General features: G+C 43.3%; 1 protein-coding gene across 1 annotated transcript; it reads right to left on the bottom strand.

Moving 5' to 3' along the window:
- Positions 1–221: 221 nt before the first annotated feature.
- brwd3 (bromodomain and WD repeat domain containing 3) lies at positions 222–17,035 on the bottom strand. Its single transcript, XM_058087651.1, has 40 exons — positions 16,868–17,035; positions 16,642–16,700; positions 16,503–16,532; positions 16,262–16,321; positions 15,405–15,555; positions 15,224–15,322; positions 13,716–13,876; positions 12,562–12,783; positions 12,388–12,488; positions 12,240–12,310; positions 11,949–12,049; positions 11,821–11,861; positions 11,530–11,634; positions 11,290–11,440; positions 11,052–11,186; positions 10,855–10,983; positions 10,452–10,677; positions 10,234–10,374; positions 9,945–10,122; positions 9,769–9,862; positions 9,507–9,668; positions 9,097–9,170; positions 8,817–9,012; positions 8,471–8,581; positions 8,244–8,351; positions 7,878–8,002; positions 7,711–7,793; positions 7,523–7,634; positions 6,620–6,681; positions 6,331–6,486; positions 6,147–6,267; positions 5,954–6,079; positions 5,071–5,143; positions 4,938–4,991; positions 4,674–4,811; positions 4,443–4,595; positions 4,214–4,371; positions 3,164–3,252; positions 2,918–3,043; positions 222–1,639 (listed from the first exon to the last, which is right to left on the bottom strand). The coding sequence occupies exons 1-40, from the start codon at positions 16,899–16,901 to the stop codon at positions 888–890; spliced, it is 5,268 nt and encodes a 1,755-aa protein (XP_057943634.1). The 5' UTR covers positions 16,902–17,035; the 3' UTR covers positions 222–887.
- Positions 17,036–17,403: the final 368 nt, after the last annotated feature.

The following is a 17,403-nucleotide window of genomic DNA, read 5'->3' as shown; positions in this document are numbered from 1 at the left end:
AAGCCAGACTTGAGATCCACGCACTACATAAATGAAAATAATCCATCAAGTTCATGCTGTTTAAAGGTTGTTTAAAAATCAGCTGATTTGGGCACCCTGTAAACATTCATGGCCATATTGTGATTCCAGAAAAAAAACAACATGTGCATCTCAAACAACCTCACTTTTGAGTTGCATCGCGTTTTGCCTGTTAAGGAAAACCAATAATGAGACTGTGCTGGCACACAAAAATGTTCACCTTTCCTCCATTATCCTCATGACTAAGCTGCCGCATGGAAAAGATAAAAATGTGCAAAATATTTCACGGTCAATGCAAGTATGACACAATGGAAAAATAAATATCTCTGTGGAAGAGTCCCTTTGAGAGGAAGCCTACATGGAGGCATCCATCTTGGAAGTGTACAGACATTTTACAAAGAAAAAGAAAAAAAACTATTAATGCCATTAAAGGGGACCGAGGGGAAGATGGTATATTTACAAGTTCTTCCTGGTGCTAGTTTGTGTGTTGATGGCACGCCGAGAGGTGGAAGGAAGGAAAAAGCAGGAAGTGAAAACATCATCACATACTAGCATGCATCATGTTTCTGCTCATCCCTGCTTCCTTTCTTTGGTGGCCCGGTGGAGAGAGAAGCAGCAGAAAGAAGGCTGGACTGTGAGGATGACAAGCAAGAGGAAGAGCGGTACCAGTAAGGCCAAGGTGAAGGAGGAGGTCCGTGATGGCCAGCAGCTATCAGCCAGGGAGGCAAACACCCCGCCTGGGCAACATGTTAGCACCATTCAACAGTCTCAGATGGAAAACGTCATGGTTTATATTCCTATTTATTCTATACACACCTGTACAAAAAGAAGATAAATCCCTGCAGTGTAGTTGAGTGTTTTTCTGAGGTTCAGTGGCTCCAACCCATGATGTGGCTGACGCGAGCTTTCTCCGTCATGCGACGTACCCGTCCCGAACGAGACCTGCCTAGGTTAAGGGGGTCCTCCTTGGATCCGTGACCATCGTCCTCTGACTCGTCCTGGTACACCACTGTCCTGCGGCCTCGGTTGCGAGTGTTCACCTGGCGAGAGCTCCCTGAGGCTTTGGCAGAGGGCGGAGCCACGGTTGCTCCTGTTGCACTCTGCTGCTCCTCTTCTTCTTCTTCCTCCTCCTCTTCCTCATCCTCCTCTTCTTCATCTTCATCTTCCTCTTCCTCTTGCTGATCTGGTTCGATATTTCCTACCTGTAGCAGATCCTCTTCTTCCTCCTCCTCTTCCTCCTCCTCTTCTTCTTCTTCGTTCTCCTCTTCCTCCTGTACGGGCTGCTGCAATCGTGCTTTCTTCACACCCATCGAGATGTCCTCTTCCGCTTTGTGTTTCCGCTTCCCTGAGACGACCATCTTGCCCTTTAGAGACAGACGCAGCGACAGGCACGGCGCTTTGCTGTAATCATGATCTCCTCCTTCCATGTACTTCTCCCCCTCGCCGTCCGAGCTGCTCTCGCTGTCAGACGATGATGAAGACGAGGACGATGACGACGACACAGAGGATGACGAGGACGATGAGCTGTTGGACCGGGACCCCTCCCCGTCGTCAGACTGAGGCCGGTCTGGGCCGCGGCGCCGCTCTGAGATGGTCATCTGCGGCAGCTTGAGCTTGAATCCTGATGCAGGTGTGGAAAGTTGACAACATTTGAAGCCTATTGGAGTGCAATACACACGTCTGACATGTCTAGGGTCGGATTTTTGTTGGCAGAATTACACACAAAGCACCAGATCAAATGTCGAGTTGGGGTGGGAGCCAAGGAAAAAAAACCTTCTCCCTTTTGTTCATTTTGTTTAAATGCTTAATTGATCATTTTCTAGCCTCGCTACATTATACTTAGCCGCCACTACATTTTACATAAGAGATACATACTGTTGCTGACTATTGTTCTCTGGGTAGCATCCCTTGATCAGACACTATAAAATAAATATAAAGACAATATTCAAGTCTGTAACATCAGTATCATATCCTTCCATTCTCTACCATTTTCTACCGCTTATCCTCACGAGGGTCATGGGGGTGCTGGAGCCTATCCCAGCTGTCTTCGGGAGAGAGGCGGGGTACACCCTGGACTGGTCGCCAGCCAATCACAGGGCATATATAGACAAACAACCATTCACACTCACATTCATACCTACGGACAATTTGGAGTCACCAATTAACCTAGCATGTTTTTGGAATGTGGGAGGAAACCGGAGTACCCGGAGAAAACATGCAATGTAGCGGTACAACACAATGTAAATGGACCAGTTTTTCCTACAAGTTTATTTCAACCAGCGTCGACTTCAACGGGCACTTTTAAGAAATACGAATACGGAGGACTGGGACTACAAAAATGTCAACATAAATGGACTGGTTTTTCATAAAAATGATGGCACATATTTAACTTCAACCATGTATGCTGACGTCGATTTAAGCGAGAGTGCGTTGGCGGTAATAACAGAGCGGACCGGTACTACAACATGTCAACATAAAAAAAACACACATTTTTCACAGAAATTACCCATTTTGAGCCTATAGATATGAGAGTTTGTCAACATCGACTTAATGGGTGTTTTGACTTAATGAGGAACCAAGACAACAAAACAAATCATCATAAACGGACCAGTTTCATACAATGACCCCTTTGATGGTGACTGAAACGGGCACTGTAAAGTAAGAAAAAGAACAAATAGACCTGGGACTACAACATGTCAACATAAACAGACCAGTTTGTCATATAAATTACCCTTTGGCTTTCAAATCTGAACTTTTTTTACACAGCCACATGAGCCACAGAGTGGGGCTGGATGAGCTGGTGGCAGATAATTCAACTGATTTTACCCCGTTGTGATGCTATTATAATTAAATGGGTTTTTATTTTGAAAGGGGAAGACAAACAAGAAGCTTCTTGTACCTGACTTCTTGGTGGGCTTTTTGCGATGACGCTTCTGGTTTCTGTTGTCGCTACTGGTCTCTGAACTGGGAGAAGAAGGCTGGACGTCGTCCTCCTCCTCCTGTGCTACATTGCTGCTTTCCTGGGCTAAAGCAACAACACAATAGGATGACGCGTCACTTACAAATGCAGTAGGACGCAATATTGGATAGCTCGTTGTTCCAAGAGGTGGTTTATAGTAAATATAACAAATCACTGATCGCATACCCAGATGAGGTTTCTGCGAGCGATTCTTCACTGAGGACTGAGCTTTTTTGGGCTGCGACAGGGTTCCCGACTTGTGCTTCTTTTTGGAGCTGGAAACAGAAAGTGACATTTTGGTATCTCTGGAACTCTTGGGAAACAAAATGCCTGACAGTCAAAGCCATCATTTTGGAAAACTTCACGTTTTTAAGTGACACAAAATGCACTACACTCAAAATCAGTGATACTCCCACTCCAAAAAAACTGACATTTATGCAAGACTATCAATATTGAATCAATACAAATCTAAACTAGACATTTTTTAGCAGGCACTTTCAAAGTTAGACCAGTTTGTGTGTGTTAACATGTACTAACTCTGAATAAAATGAGACAAATGCCATTCATACATTCATTTTCTACCGCTTATCCTCACGAGGGTCACAAGGGTACTGGAGCCTATCCCATCTGTCTTCGGGCGAGAGGCGGGGTACACCCTGGACTGGTCGCCAGCCAATCACAGGGCACATATAGACAAACAACCATTCACACTCACATTCATACCTATGGACAATTTGGAGTCACCAATTAACCTAGCATGTTTTTGGAATGTGGGAGGAAACCGGAGTACCCAGTGAAAACCCACGCATACACGGGGGGAACATGCACACTCCACACAGAGACGGCCGAGGGTGGAATTGACTCACGTCTCCTAGCTGTGAGGACTGAGCGTTAACCACTCGTCCGCCATTTTGACCCGAATATAACAGTACTTTGTCTGGAAAAAAATGGTCTTGTATTTGGGGTGGAGATTTATATAAGCATGTGCCACCCGTAATTACTCAGATATTCCTATTTCAAATGATGAATTTTATGGGACACACTGTGTATCTCAGAGTTGAGCACATTTAGTAGCTGATATTAAGATGAGCAAACAAAAAAATAAATAAATAAAAAGATGAGCAAACAGTTTCTGCAGGGCCGTTTGATGAGTTTTACAGTCTGCTGCGTGTTTGTTCCACATAGCCCGGAGCAGTCGTACTAAGAGCTCAGGTATTGTGGCGTGTAAGGTCATACCTCATAGTTGGTGAGCTGCCTCCATTGTGTAACCTAGTTCTGTAACTCTCTCTTTGACGAGTTCGCCGTTCATTTTGAATGGCTGACTTGTAATCAGAAATGATGGCAATGATGTTCTTTTCAAAGAAGGCAGACAAGCTGAGGGTCATGGTGTAGATCTAAACAGAAAGCCGACAAAACATTCAGAAGAGACTTCATTCAGTTCAAATAATATTTTTTTCTATTTCACCTGGGATTTCTTGTTAGGTGTATATGCTTTGGAGTTACTGAAAATAAGGCGGACATCTTTGGCAAACTCTATCGGGTTCTCATAATTCCCGGCGACCAGTGTCTCTGACACAGTACCCAGATCCATGGGTGTGTCGATGATGTCTCGATAATCCTGAACAAAGGAGATCAGTAAAGCTCCAATTGTCATCATTGTGTGAAGACTCCAAGATGTTCTTGCTGATTGTTTTACCGGATACTCAAAGAGATCCACTGGCTGTCTGAACGGCTGAGAATCATGGGAGGAGATCATCTTACGCAGCAGCTCTCGACATTGACCTTGCCACATTGTCACATCTAAAACCACACCGCGCTTCTTTGAGTTGCTTTCCTGGAATTGAGAAAAAGCCATGAGCATCCCTGGAAAGATTTCTCTAAATATAAATGCTGTTTTGAAGCATCCTGGCTGTGTAAGGATAAAGATGAATCATCGTGACCAGACACTGGTCTGTCTCACCCGGCGTGCTGTGGATGTCCCTGGGGTGTCGGAATCCACTTCCAGCTCTACGTCCTGCAGAGGAGCATATAAAAGCAAAAATGACCATTTCTACAAAAAAAAAATAGATGAATTCCTCCGGTCCATGTCTCACCTCATCTTCTCCACTGCTGACCTCAGACTTTAGTTTTTGATAAAGATTCAAGATGTCTGTGCAGCTCTGGTCTCTGAAATCAAACAAAGAGGAGAAGTGTCTTGTTAACAGCCTCTATGGTCCGTGTACAGTCATTTTTCTAAATAATAAAACAAGACATAACTACACATGATCCACAATCCTTATGAACACAATTCTATTCACCTAAGCCTTCTGAAATGTTTAATTTACATTACATAACCAGCATATTAACCAACCCACAGAGACAATGGTATTGACAGAGCTAAAACTGAGGAACTACTTTTATGGTGTAGTGACACAGTGCCTTGCTCACAGTGTCTCAGCCCACCACCAAAAGGTAATGAAAGCGACTGGACCTGCTACATTGACTTGAGTTTGGAAAAGTTAACGCTAGTTTATAAATCATGAGTCGTATGTTTATAGTAGAGGGTGATGGCAATAAACCACACAAAGGCAGCGGCTCTCACAGACTGCCATGATTAGCAATAGCAAACACGCTTTCCATGCTGTTGTTGTTGTTGATGGAAGAAGCACTTGTGAAATAAATGCGCCCGGGGAAGAAGCTCTGGAGATGCTTAATGTAATGTAAATATCACATGTTATCATGAATGTGCCTGTTACTACATTGTCACAGCATGTAGTCGGGAGTTTTCTTTCGAGGGCTTCATAAGTGAATAGGTGAATGCCCAGTATGTGCATTATTAGCTATCTCAGGCTAGCAAGAAAAAAAACCTTGTGACTGTCAGTCAGGCAGCTAAAATAAACAAACAATCTCAAGACTGACGGTGTAGAGATGCAGAGTTGCCGATGGGCTAACTGTGTTTGCATTTGATTTCTACAAAAGCTAATGTAACCTTGTTACCCGATGTAGCGGAGGAGAACATCGGTCACCGCTTTGGCTGCTGCTACAATTGGGCTCTGGGGTTCGTTGAAAGTGCGGGCGTTGTGTTCAATGTAGCGCACCTCCCACATCAGAGCGGAGATGCGTCTGAAACAGAAAAGAGCAACAGCTTGTGTGTATTGGTGGATTCATTGTGTGTGTGTTGCTGCTCTACCTGTAGAAACGGTTCTCCAGGCGTTTGTGGATCGTACTGATGTCAGTGGGGTAAGCCACCACAGTGCAGTACAGAGGATACTGTTGTAGATTTACAGGTGACGCAAAGGGCTTGGCTACATCTGTAAAACATACTAAATTGTTTTTCCTGCATCCTAGTTCTTGAAACTACTTGTGAGACTTGCCCAGTGTAAGCAGCTGATCGATGCCGTGGATGATCCTCTCACATTCTTCATCTGGCGTGTGAGCACCCCACTCTCCTTCCTGAGGCTTGTAGAGCAAAGCTTGGAGCTCCTCCTCTGCCACCCCCACGCCATCACCCACCTGGTCAGGTAATGCAGCTGAAAGCATAGCAAAAAAGGAACAAGACATCAATTCCATATTTTTGTCCATATAATGCAATTAACAGTAAACTTATATATCAACAATACCAGTCAAAGATGTGACTAAATTCAAAAAGGTATGACTACTGACCTTCCTCAGGAATAGGTTCCATGTCCCAAGGACTCAATTTCTCCTGTTCACCATTATCCCACCTGATAAAACAAAGCGTATGCCATCATACAGACAATAGACTTAACTGACTGGATCAAACTTTATTGAGACATGATTAACTAATTGCTATATTAGGAAAGGTTCTAATAAGTTTCACTGTAGAAATTGCAAAAGTGAAGTGTATGGGGTGTCCAAACGTTTTCCACCAAGGGTCACATAGTAAAAAATGAAAGGACGAGAGGGCCGCTTTTCAATATGCAAAGACATTGTTTACTTTTTCAGAAAATAACAGCCTGCATCGCAGCTTAATGTTATCGGTGACAAAGGAAATTAGTATGTACTGTTTCTCTTTAAGGCTGCATGGCGGTCGTGTGGTTAGCGCACAGACCTCACAGCCAGGAGACCGGGGTTCAATTCCACCCTCTGCCATCTCTGTGTGGAGTTTGCATGTTCTCCCCGTGCATGTGTGGGTTTTCTCTGGGTACTCCAGTTTCTTCCCACATTCCGAAAACATGCTAGGTTAATTGGCGACTCCAAATTGTCCATAGGTATGAATGTGAGTGTGAATGGTTGTTTGTCTATATGTGCCCTGTGATTGGCTGGCGACCAGTCCAGGGTGTACCCCGCCTCTCACCCAAAGACAGCTGGGATAAGCTCCAGCACCCCCCTGTGATCCTCGTGAGGATAAGCGGTAGAAAATGAATGAATGAATGAAAGTTTCTCTTTACCCTACTCTTCTTTGTTGTTTTTTCCCATTCCATATTCTTCTGCTTATGTTTTTAAATATTTTTAAAAACATATTTTAGTGTTTGTTTTGAGGACCAATTAAAAAAAAAAGCCGCAAGTCGTGAATGGCTCCCGGGCCGCACTTTGGACACCTACTTGACTGCAAAGCACTGAAACAGGCTGTCTGGATATTCCAGCTGCAAAGGCTCTTGATCTTCCACCAAGCCAAACCACCAGGCGTCATCAATGATGCTGCGGAATCGCATACCTGTATGATGAGGAGTGGAAAGGACAGCACCCTCTCAATGTAAATTAGCTTGCCCAACAACTGCAGACTTCCTTACCTGGTTGCCAGTTGTGCTCTTTAGCCTCATTGTAAAACTGTTGCAGTACCAGGAAGTCTATGACATCAGGCATGTCATGGTACCTTTAATGGAGAGGGGAAATGTGCATGAGCAAATTGAATTGAGTTAGTGTGAATTTTTTATTTTTACTGTCTATTCATGCTTACTTCAAGGAGAATGATTCGTTGGTCATCTTCCCTGAGACAGGGTCCAAAAATGCCAGTTTTAGACAGCAGAGAGTGGGAGGTCCCACTTCATACTTAATTCCAACCACCTTCACTGATTCCTGGTCCTGTGTTGGACCAGTAGAAAGAACAAGAAACTTCTTAGAAAAAACAAACCAAAAAAAATCAAAGATGTCTCACAATTAACTATTTTGCCCATGAGTCCGCCCTATGTGTTTGGATTCAAAGTGATGTCTTTACAAGTGTAACAATCCGTGATGACTTAAGCGTGTAAAACAATTCAGCCCCTCCTAAAAAGTACTGAAAATGTGAGAACACAATGTTATTTCATGAAATGAAGGGTCTCACCCTGAGGTTGAGTTTGTTCCATGGTTGCTTCTGAGGGTTGATGCTGTAGGCTTTGGCCCTGCGGACCGCTCGGACGTAGGCCTGATGGCCCTGCTTGAAGTAGATGAGCTGGACGAAAAAAGCTTAAGCCATTAATAACAACACCAAAAGTAGATTTACAGTTGACGTATAGGCATACTGCAGATAACGACATACACAATATTGACTGTGACAGTTCAGTTTTTTACCTCATCTCCCATTTGTGGGACAAAAGGAGAGCGATGTGGGATGGTCTCCATGATCCATGAAGTTGGAAGCCACGCCTCCGCGTCAAGTCCGCCCAGAGACGTTGTGGGTTTCTGAGAATAGAAACGGTGTTTTAGTACACAACTTTTACTATGTACATACAATGCTTATTTCTCTCAATCCGACTCATTTGACTCAATCCGTGTTTGCGTTTCCGCTTTGCAGAGATAATCCATCCACCTCACAAGTGTGATATATCACGATGCTGACTACACAGGTGTGCCGAAGGCTGGCCACAACATAAGGACACTTTAAAAAAAAAGTCAAGCCAAAGATGCTGCAACTAACCTGTTTGGTCTCTTTGGGCTTTTTCTTTTTCTCCTCTCTTTCCTTTTTCTCATCTTTTGCCTTGTCATCACCTTCTTCCTCTTCCTCAGAACTGCTGTAACATGAGGGCTGGACGAGCCTCCTGCTTGATCGTTTCGGGGGCTGCAGGTTGATCCCTGCATCGGCAGTCCAATCTGAGTACTCGCTGGAGGAGTCACTAAGAATATAAAGAGCAGAGCGGTGTTCGTTCCGTCTTAAACAAGAACTGCATTAGCAGTGCTCAGTCGAAGGAGACCCTCACCTGGAGCTACTTTCGCTTTGCCACCGAGCTTCACTGTCAGAGGAAGCATCGCTGGCCACTGCTTGGTCTGCTGCCTGGCAACATTAGAGACAAAAGGCATTGTTCATGATTTGTTCATAACTTTTGTTCAGGAAAAAAAAGTTTAAAATAAGCATAGCACTCTTTGTACAACATACACTGTCTATGGGAGTATTTGTCTTATTTTACACAGTGTATTTGTAAAATGCAAAAGGTTACAGTACCATTGTCTTATAAGGGAAATAATCTTAATTGTCAACATGAATGTAGTTACAGAAGTGCTAAGTATTTGCACATTTTTAAATTTATGTTGAGCACAAACTTAAGAATAATAATGATTAGAATTTTCAATTTTCCTTGGTGAATTTTCAAATGCTTAATTTGGAACCTACGTCTCTCTCACTGTCGGAGTCTACATGGCTGTCAGAAATACGTTCACGGCCACTCCTGTTCTGTGGATGGCGGATTTGAGCTGAGCGAGTCTGATATGTGTGGTGCTTCGGCTTTTTCTTTGTCGGCCGCAGGGAGCGTAGCCGTGTTGTCAAGGGCTGCGTCTACAAAGTGCAGAGAGAGAATACATAACAAGACAGGGGGGGACAACAAGTGTTTAGGTTTAAAAAAAATAATAAAAAGTGATTGGGCAGGCACACAAACCTTGGGTGGACAAGATACTGTTTTTTTCCTCCTCTCTGCGTTGTACAAAAAACATTCCATGTCACTCTTGGCTTGTCTGCTTTCCTCCATAACTCTACAGAAACAGGACAGTAACATCCATAAATCTAATCTAAAACTCGAGTACAGTGCCCATACAGGCTAACATGTGGTCTTACTTGAATATTCCTTGTGGCACCTCATTGACCACGACCCTGCGGCTCCAGGCCAGCAGGTCTCGCTCGGTGGCCACTTGACTACGCAGGGAATTATGCTGCATTTGCCACACGCCATCCACCTGCCCACTCCTGCGAGGACCCACAGTTGGAGAGGAGGCAACCACCTCTATTGCATCACCTGCAAAATAGAAATTGAGAGAGTTTGTTATGTTAATTCGTTAATTTGTGTATTGATATGCAAAATGTGGTAAATAGAGTCAATATTGCAAACCCAGTAAGCACAACGTACCCTCTGCTTCATCAGCCTGCCGTTCTGCATTCTGACGCTCATCCTGCTCGTTCTGCAACTGTCTGATGAGATTATCCAAAATGTTTTCCCCATTTTCTGCAGTTTGTTGGCCGAGAACCTGCTCAACCAACTCCCCCTCACCTTGGAGAAGAACTTCTGTCAGTTGTATTCTCTGAGCAAGTGTGACAATGGTCAGAAATCAAGAAAGCGAGTTTTACTGTTAGCCATGTATCCAAGTTGAGGTATAAGCTGATCGTCCTTGCAGGTTTCTCTTCCAGGCACCAGGCGCTGATAGCGTGTAGGGTGGGGATTCCCATCGACATCCACCAGGAAGGGCGGAGGCATGAGGTGCGGGGCCTGCTGTGTCTGCTCATCCAGGACGTAGTTGTTGGAGTCACGGATAAGAGGCCGGTAATCCGTGTGGAAGAACATCTGTTCGGGAATCTAGAGGGTATAAAGACATAGTTTGGTACTTGGGGGGTGTAAAATATTTTTAAAAAGCTGGTCAATCCTTCAAATCTTGTTATTTAAGAATCGCGTGGAAAACCATGTATTCTAACTGCATCTTCAACCGGTGGGGGTGTGAATGTTTAGCAATGAAGCAACAATATGTTCTGGTACCTTCTCATATGGAGTGCTACAACCGAAGCCGAGGATGAGTAAATGGCCGTGTGAGTCAGTGCAGGCAAAATGCTGCCCATCGGCTGAGAATTTGCAATCATAAATAGCTCCATGACCTTGGCCTTCAATCTGGAAAACAAATGAAAGAGCTCTAAAGCAGCACCATTAAACATAAAAGATCATTATTGCTTGCTTACCATGTTGAAGAAGTTGCGAATCTTAACTCCCTTGGTCACATCCCAGATATAAACGTTTCCATCATGGCCAGCTGACAACATGATGCGGGAGTCAAATGGATGCGCCTCTAGCACAAACACCTCATCATCGTGACCCTTAAAACGGAGCGAGCAATGAGATTCAGATGATATATTGCGGATGTCTACACCATTTTTCTGATGTGAATACTTTGTGAAAATGTCCACTTGAACCACTCACAGATAAAACATGCAGCAGCTCTCCGGTAGTTGTGTTCCACACTTTGAGCTGATAGTTTGACACTGCTGTGATGAGGACCTGGTCTGTGCGGTCCCAAGCGACCATTGTCACCACCAGCTTGATTTTATCGTCTCCATTGACGACAGAACTCCTGAAGGAAAAGGATTGCATCAGCTTCAGGGAGTGAAACACAGTTCCATCATGACATCGCAGGCACAGTCACTTCCCACTGTATTTTACCCTGGAAGCCTGGTAGCCATGTCCAAAGCGATGCTCTTCCACTCTTGTTGTTGGTAATGCCAGATCCTGGCTGTGCCATCACGACTGCCACTCACAAACCTGAGACTGCATATATCAACAAATTAGATCATGCCCAAACTTTGTCCACAGTAGGTTGCAAACTGAAAAAGCAGAGGCAGGGGGCACTTAGATATATACGTTTGCGTTATGTATGTAATAAAGAATGAGCCACAAATAGCCCCCCGGGCTGCACTTTCCGCTGCATGAGAACAAAAAAAAAAAAAAACATACCTGTCACTGGTACTGCAAAACTGGACAACCACAACTTTATCCTACAAAACCACAGAGGAGACATGTTAACATTCACAGGTGCCTTCCAAAATAAGGTCCATGGATGAGTTGGCAATGGTGTTTCTCACTGTATGAGCATCCAACTCTGACACCTTCATTGGAGTTTCAGCACCAAGGTAGTACACCCTGACCATGTGATCGCTACCACCCGTCGCCATGAACATTCCACCTATCAACATAATAATAATCATAACGGATTCGATTTCTATAGTGCCTAGAGCCTTGAAAAAGACATCCAAAGTGCTTCACAATTAAGTAAACCCATTATTCATTCACTCCTCAGTCACACACTGGTGGTAGTAATTTAAATATGTAGCCTCAGCTGGCTTGGGGTCTGACAGAAATGACAGTACACTTACCAGAACTGAAGGAGGAAGTGGAGACCTGCACACCTGGACGTGATCGCTCAACAAATTTGACAGGCTGATCACTGTGTAAAAAGGAACAGTCATTATAGTTAAACACTTGTAACGGTAAACGGATCAGAAGTGCTTACGTGATACTTACTCAAATTTCATGCTAAGAGAGTACCACTTCCAGAAGCACACCATGCCATCTGCACCTGTAGAGGCCAGGTATCGTGTCGTTCCCTTGGCAGAAGGACAGAACTGAAGGAAAGAGGAGGATAGTGTTGGTCTTTGGTTGTATTTCACGATCTGATGTATTCAATTTTAAGGCCACCTGAATGGATGTGATGGAGGCAGCGTGCGCTTGAAGCACCGTAATGGGCGCACAGGTCCGCAGGCACCACACTCGGATGATTTTGTCACAGCTGGCCGAAGCAATGAGTGTGTTCTCGTAGTTGACAGCCATATCGCAGATCTCTGCTGAGTGGCCGCGGAGCGTTGAAAGAAGTCGCCCGTCATCTGTGGCCCAGATTTTTACAAGGCAGTCATCTGAACCCTACAGAGACATGACAAGAGGAGCAAGAAACGTCACCACTTCAGAAGAGAGATCCATCTTTTCAGTCGACATCTGACAGTCATGAATGAGTCAGAATTTGGACTCAGGACTCATGTGTGCAGGTGTCTGTTAAGCTGTTACCACTAGCTAAATAAAAAAAAGAAGACTAAAAAACATTAATTGTGCAACTGTTCCTCTAATTGTATTTCTACAAATGTATTTGCTCCTTGGGAAGGGCATCAGCGCTGGTCCTTGCCTCAAATCAACCCTACTTTCCTCTTCCTGCCTGAGCTGCTTCATAGGCTTGACAAAACTGACTCACCGATACTCAACAATCTTTCATCACTTGTGGGTGCTCAAAAAACATGAGCACTGTTCGGTACATGTGAGTCACGAGGGAATCATCATCAGCTGCACAATTGCACGTGTTTGTTTTCCTGAATACCACAAGCTGGTCAAGCTTTATTTTTTAAATAGAGGAACGGGTCAATTTTGGCAGTTATTTTATTATAAAAATGTACCGTTAAATCTTATTGTAATGTTGCACTAGTGTTTGGATTGTTATTTGCATTTAGTTTTAGAGGGGTTTATTTTCAAAAATATTTCGCACATAATTTTATTCAAATTTTGCACTGTTTTTTAATATCGTTGCAGTATTGTTTTGGCTATTTTCATGTCGTTGTTATATGTGAAGAGGTTTCATTTGAAAGTACAGAAGTTTAGACAAAAGACTTACTGCGCATATGTGAAATTCTGCACATTCCCTGATGAGTGACTCAGTGAACAGGCTCTTCATTGATTAACTCATTGGAACTTAGTAAAAACTCTAAACTCTAGTAAAGGAATCCAGTTTCCTATTACTAGAATCTGGTACTGAGATTTAGGTTTGTTTTTAAACATTTTGAGTCAGTGGGCCATCAATCCTTCCTCACCGTAAATATTCGACGGCCGGTGCGGTCAAAGGCGACGCAGAAAACTGAAGAAAGGTGGCCAAGGATACGTTTGTGTATCTTCATGTGTTGGTAGGAGGAACATGGCAGGACCTGGCCAAAACGAACGGCACCAGTGGTCCGACGAGCACCCATGATGGACACTTCAAGCAAAGACAACACAAGATTAATTGCACTGAGAAACTCAGACAACGGACAGAAAAAAAGTAAGATTTTTACATTCTTATGTTCTCCCAAATTATCCATGATGTACAGCACATTGTTTCAGGGCTGCGGGTTGGGAGTGTACTACTAGGAATGCTCCGATCAGGTTTTATGCTGCCAAATCTGATACCAATCACCCATGAGTGAAGTTAGCTAATAATGTGCATTTTTCAATTTATTTATAATGTGTGCTATTGGTGAGGGGCGCCATTAGACAATTTTAAGGGACTCTAATTATTTTTTAAAAATTACGTTTTAGCATTTTAACCTTTTCTTTTTTTGGCTTTTATTTATTTGAAACGATTTTATGCTATTTGATATGGAAAATAAACTGTTCAATACATTTTTACCTCAAGACAACACGATCATCCATCCATCCTCTATGCCGCTTATCCTCATTAGGGGGTCTATGGGGGTTTTTGGGGCAAGAGGCGAGAGGCGGGGTACACCCTGGACTGGTCGCCAGCCAATGGCAGGGCACATATAGACAAACAACCATTCACACTCACATTCATACCTATGGACAATTTTGAGTCATCAATTAACCTAACATGCGTGTTTTTTAGAATGTCGGGGGGAAACCAGAGTACCCGAAAAAAACCCACAGAGAACATGCAAACTCCACACAGAGATGACCAAGCGGAGAATCAAACCCAGGTCTTCCCGAACTCCTGACTGTTTGGCCCATGTGCTAACCACTCGGCCATAGACTAAAATCATACAAATAAATAGCTTTATTAAACAGAGGTCTGTCCTGTTCGACTTGAAACTAAATTCACTGTCAAGGTTGCAGGAGTCTCTAACTTCCATCACCATAAGAACTGTCAACTATTTGTGTTTTATTTATGACTGGCAACATTTCAATTGTACACTACTTTATTTACCAAGGAGATCTTCACTCAAACAATGTGGCCATCATTTTTATGTTATTTTGTGCTCGTTTGCCATTCAACAAAAAGGCATGAAGTCTGAATTCAACAGAACTAAGACTTCAAGCAATTATTCTTTGACCCTTTGTGAGCTACTCAAAATCAGCTAGTGAGATAGGAGAGCACTGTGATAGCATCATCATCATAAGTCAGGACACGCTATGTGTTCATTAGACAACCACACACAAATAGCCTTTTGAGGACAATACAAAAAGCGTCCTTTTTGTTGGCAGCCCTGTTATTGATCAGTGGCTGATCGATCGAAGCATCCCTACTGACTACCCATAGAGTGTTCCAAAGCGGGCAGATGATATATAAAAAAATTGAAGCAGAAACGCAAAGCTTTGCTTTACATACCAACATTGGTAGAATAACCATTGGTGACTGGGGGTTCCGGGGGACGCCCCCTGTGTAGTGCAGCAACAGCTGAACCACTGCATACTTGGTGACTACAACCTAAATTGAACAAGCAATGGGCAGTAAAAAAATGACAATTTGAAACGTGAAAGGTGTATAAATTCACAATAATAAGCATTACTTTTGGTGGTACGAAGCAAAGACTGTCTTCCCAGGCCCAGAAGTGTTTGGACTCCTGGAACACTAGGAGGGATCTCCTTCTCTACAAGTGGGCCTATACGTTTACAAAGACGAAGAAGATAGTCGGCAGGAATGTGTGCATTCAAAACCACCTGCAAGACACACAGAAAAGGGAAGGAAGCACACCGTAAGAAAACAAAGCTAGAATTTACTTAAATACGCCACAAAAAAACAATTTGCAAATTGGTTATATAAATATTTTTTTTGCTTGCTACGTCATGCTTTTTAAACCCCTTCCAGGAGAATGCCCTGATTAATTTTTTTTGCCACAAAAAATGGACTTGAAAGAAATATTTTATTCAGGATCCAATGTAGTACATAATTTACAATAAAGCGAAAATACTACAAACTGACTCATAAACTCAGAATTGGAATATATTAGATCATGATTCAATAATTACCATCATATACCGGATTGCTATTGAGTCATAGCATGTCTAGTATAGCTTTTATAATTTCGTCTCTATCCCATAGCCCTGGATACAACTGTAATTCGTCACCGCTCGTCTTCCGTTGCCTGTTAAAAGCAGGAAATTCATTGGCTCTGAGAGAGGACTGGCACTTCAGCTCAACCAATCACAATCTCTCAAATTAGTATTTCCCCTCCCCCTTCTTCGCACAATCACAAACCCTGTCCATGGATATTTATACTCTAATAAATGTTAAAAATCCAATAATGGTGAAAACTTTACCGCTGTATTACACCTGAATGGGCGAATAAATTCCACCATCAAGTGGCAGTTGTCGATTAAATTAAACATTCAAGGTGATTAAATAATAAACTGAATTGTCACTCACCCAATCTTGGAAGGTCCGTTTATATTTATTTCCGCCCCAACTCCATCGTTGTGGGATCAACTAAAGTTAAAAACAAGTAATTAGTAGCAGCGCGAAAACAATGTCAGCTCGCCTCGGCTACTTGCTCTTTTTGTTGAGCTCTGGATGAAATAGCTAAACTATGACCCAGAAATTGAGCAGATAGGATGCGATACAGTGAGAGCCCGCATGAGAATAAAAGGCAGAAAGTTGCTGAACCTACCTCATACTCCTCCAGCTCCTCGACCAGAACCTAACAACACACACGGACTCAGCGTTAGCGCCTAGCGTGTGGCTAGCTCTTTTTAATCGGACAGCCACACCACCGTTAAAGGTGAATACCGTGTTTATTGTCGAGTTACCTGTGCTGCTTTTTGACAAGGTCCAGACTGCAGAAACCTGGCAATTAGGTAATATAGTTCTGAAACGAGAGAGGGGTGTGCGTTAGCCTGTGTTGTTACCGTTGAGCTAATGCTAGCTATGCTAACGCTCACACTCGGTTACTTTGGTCGCTAACTGACACTCAAATGTAAACCGTGTAAATGTCGAATGTGTTGTAGTCAGTGGGATAAATCCGGTCGCACTCACCGCATTCAATTTGTGAGAACTGTTCTCTTGCCATGACTTAATAGGACAGGCGGCATTAAGACAAACTGATGTTTTGGCTCGCTCGTTAGCCGCCGGCTAGCAAGTAGCTAGTCTGTGTAGCTAAAGGGGCTAACGTTAGTGACTGGCCTCCTATCCCAAGTTGGTCGCTGGCCACACGGCCCTTTGTGCTAGCGCCCTCTAGCGAAAAGGCAGCGACATCGGACGTCTTGTTTCCCTTTGAAGAACGAAAACATCAAACTCGCTCCATCTCAATATTTTCGAATATATTTTCAAAACCCAGACAGATGTTCCAACTCCAGCTTGCAGCCCATATCATGTATTACCAATACAATAATAAAGTAATGAAAAAGAATAAATATTGCTTTAAGCCGATAATTATTTAGTCACTTTTTAAGGCACACACTTGGTCAAAGGTGTTCAAAGTATCCCTGTGGGCCATTTTCGACACAAAGCCCATTCTTTATTAAATATAAATGCAACACTTGTTTTTTCTCTCATTTATAATTAATCAACTT

Source organism: Doryrhamphus excisus, chromosome 11, assembly GCF_030265055.1.
Source record: "Doryrhamphus excisus isolate RoL2022-K1 chromosome 11, RoL_Dexc_1.0, whole genome shotgun sequence".
NCBI classification, from domain to species: Eukaryota; Metazoa; Chordata; class Actinopteri; order Syngnathiformes; family Syngnathidae; genus Doryrhamphus; species Doryrhamphus excisus.
Note: the sequence above shows the minus strand (reverse complement) of the source record. Positions and strands in the feature narration are given on the sequence as shown.

Bases quoted from the DNA above. Each gene is read 5' to 3' on its own strand.
- brwd3 (XM_058087651.1), bottom strand. From the start codon at position 16,901: ATGGCAAGAGAACAGTTCTCACAAATTGAATGCG. The intron at 11,635-11,820 runs GTATGTTTTTTT...TGATATATGCAG, and splicing joins TTTTGCAGTACCAGTGACAG to TCTCAGGTTTGTGAGTGGCA. The intron at 8,003-8,243 runs GTGAGACCCTTC...GGTCCAACACAG, and splicing joins GGAACAAACTCAACCTCAGG to GACCAGGAATCAGTGAAGGT.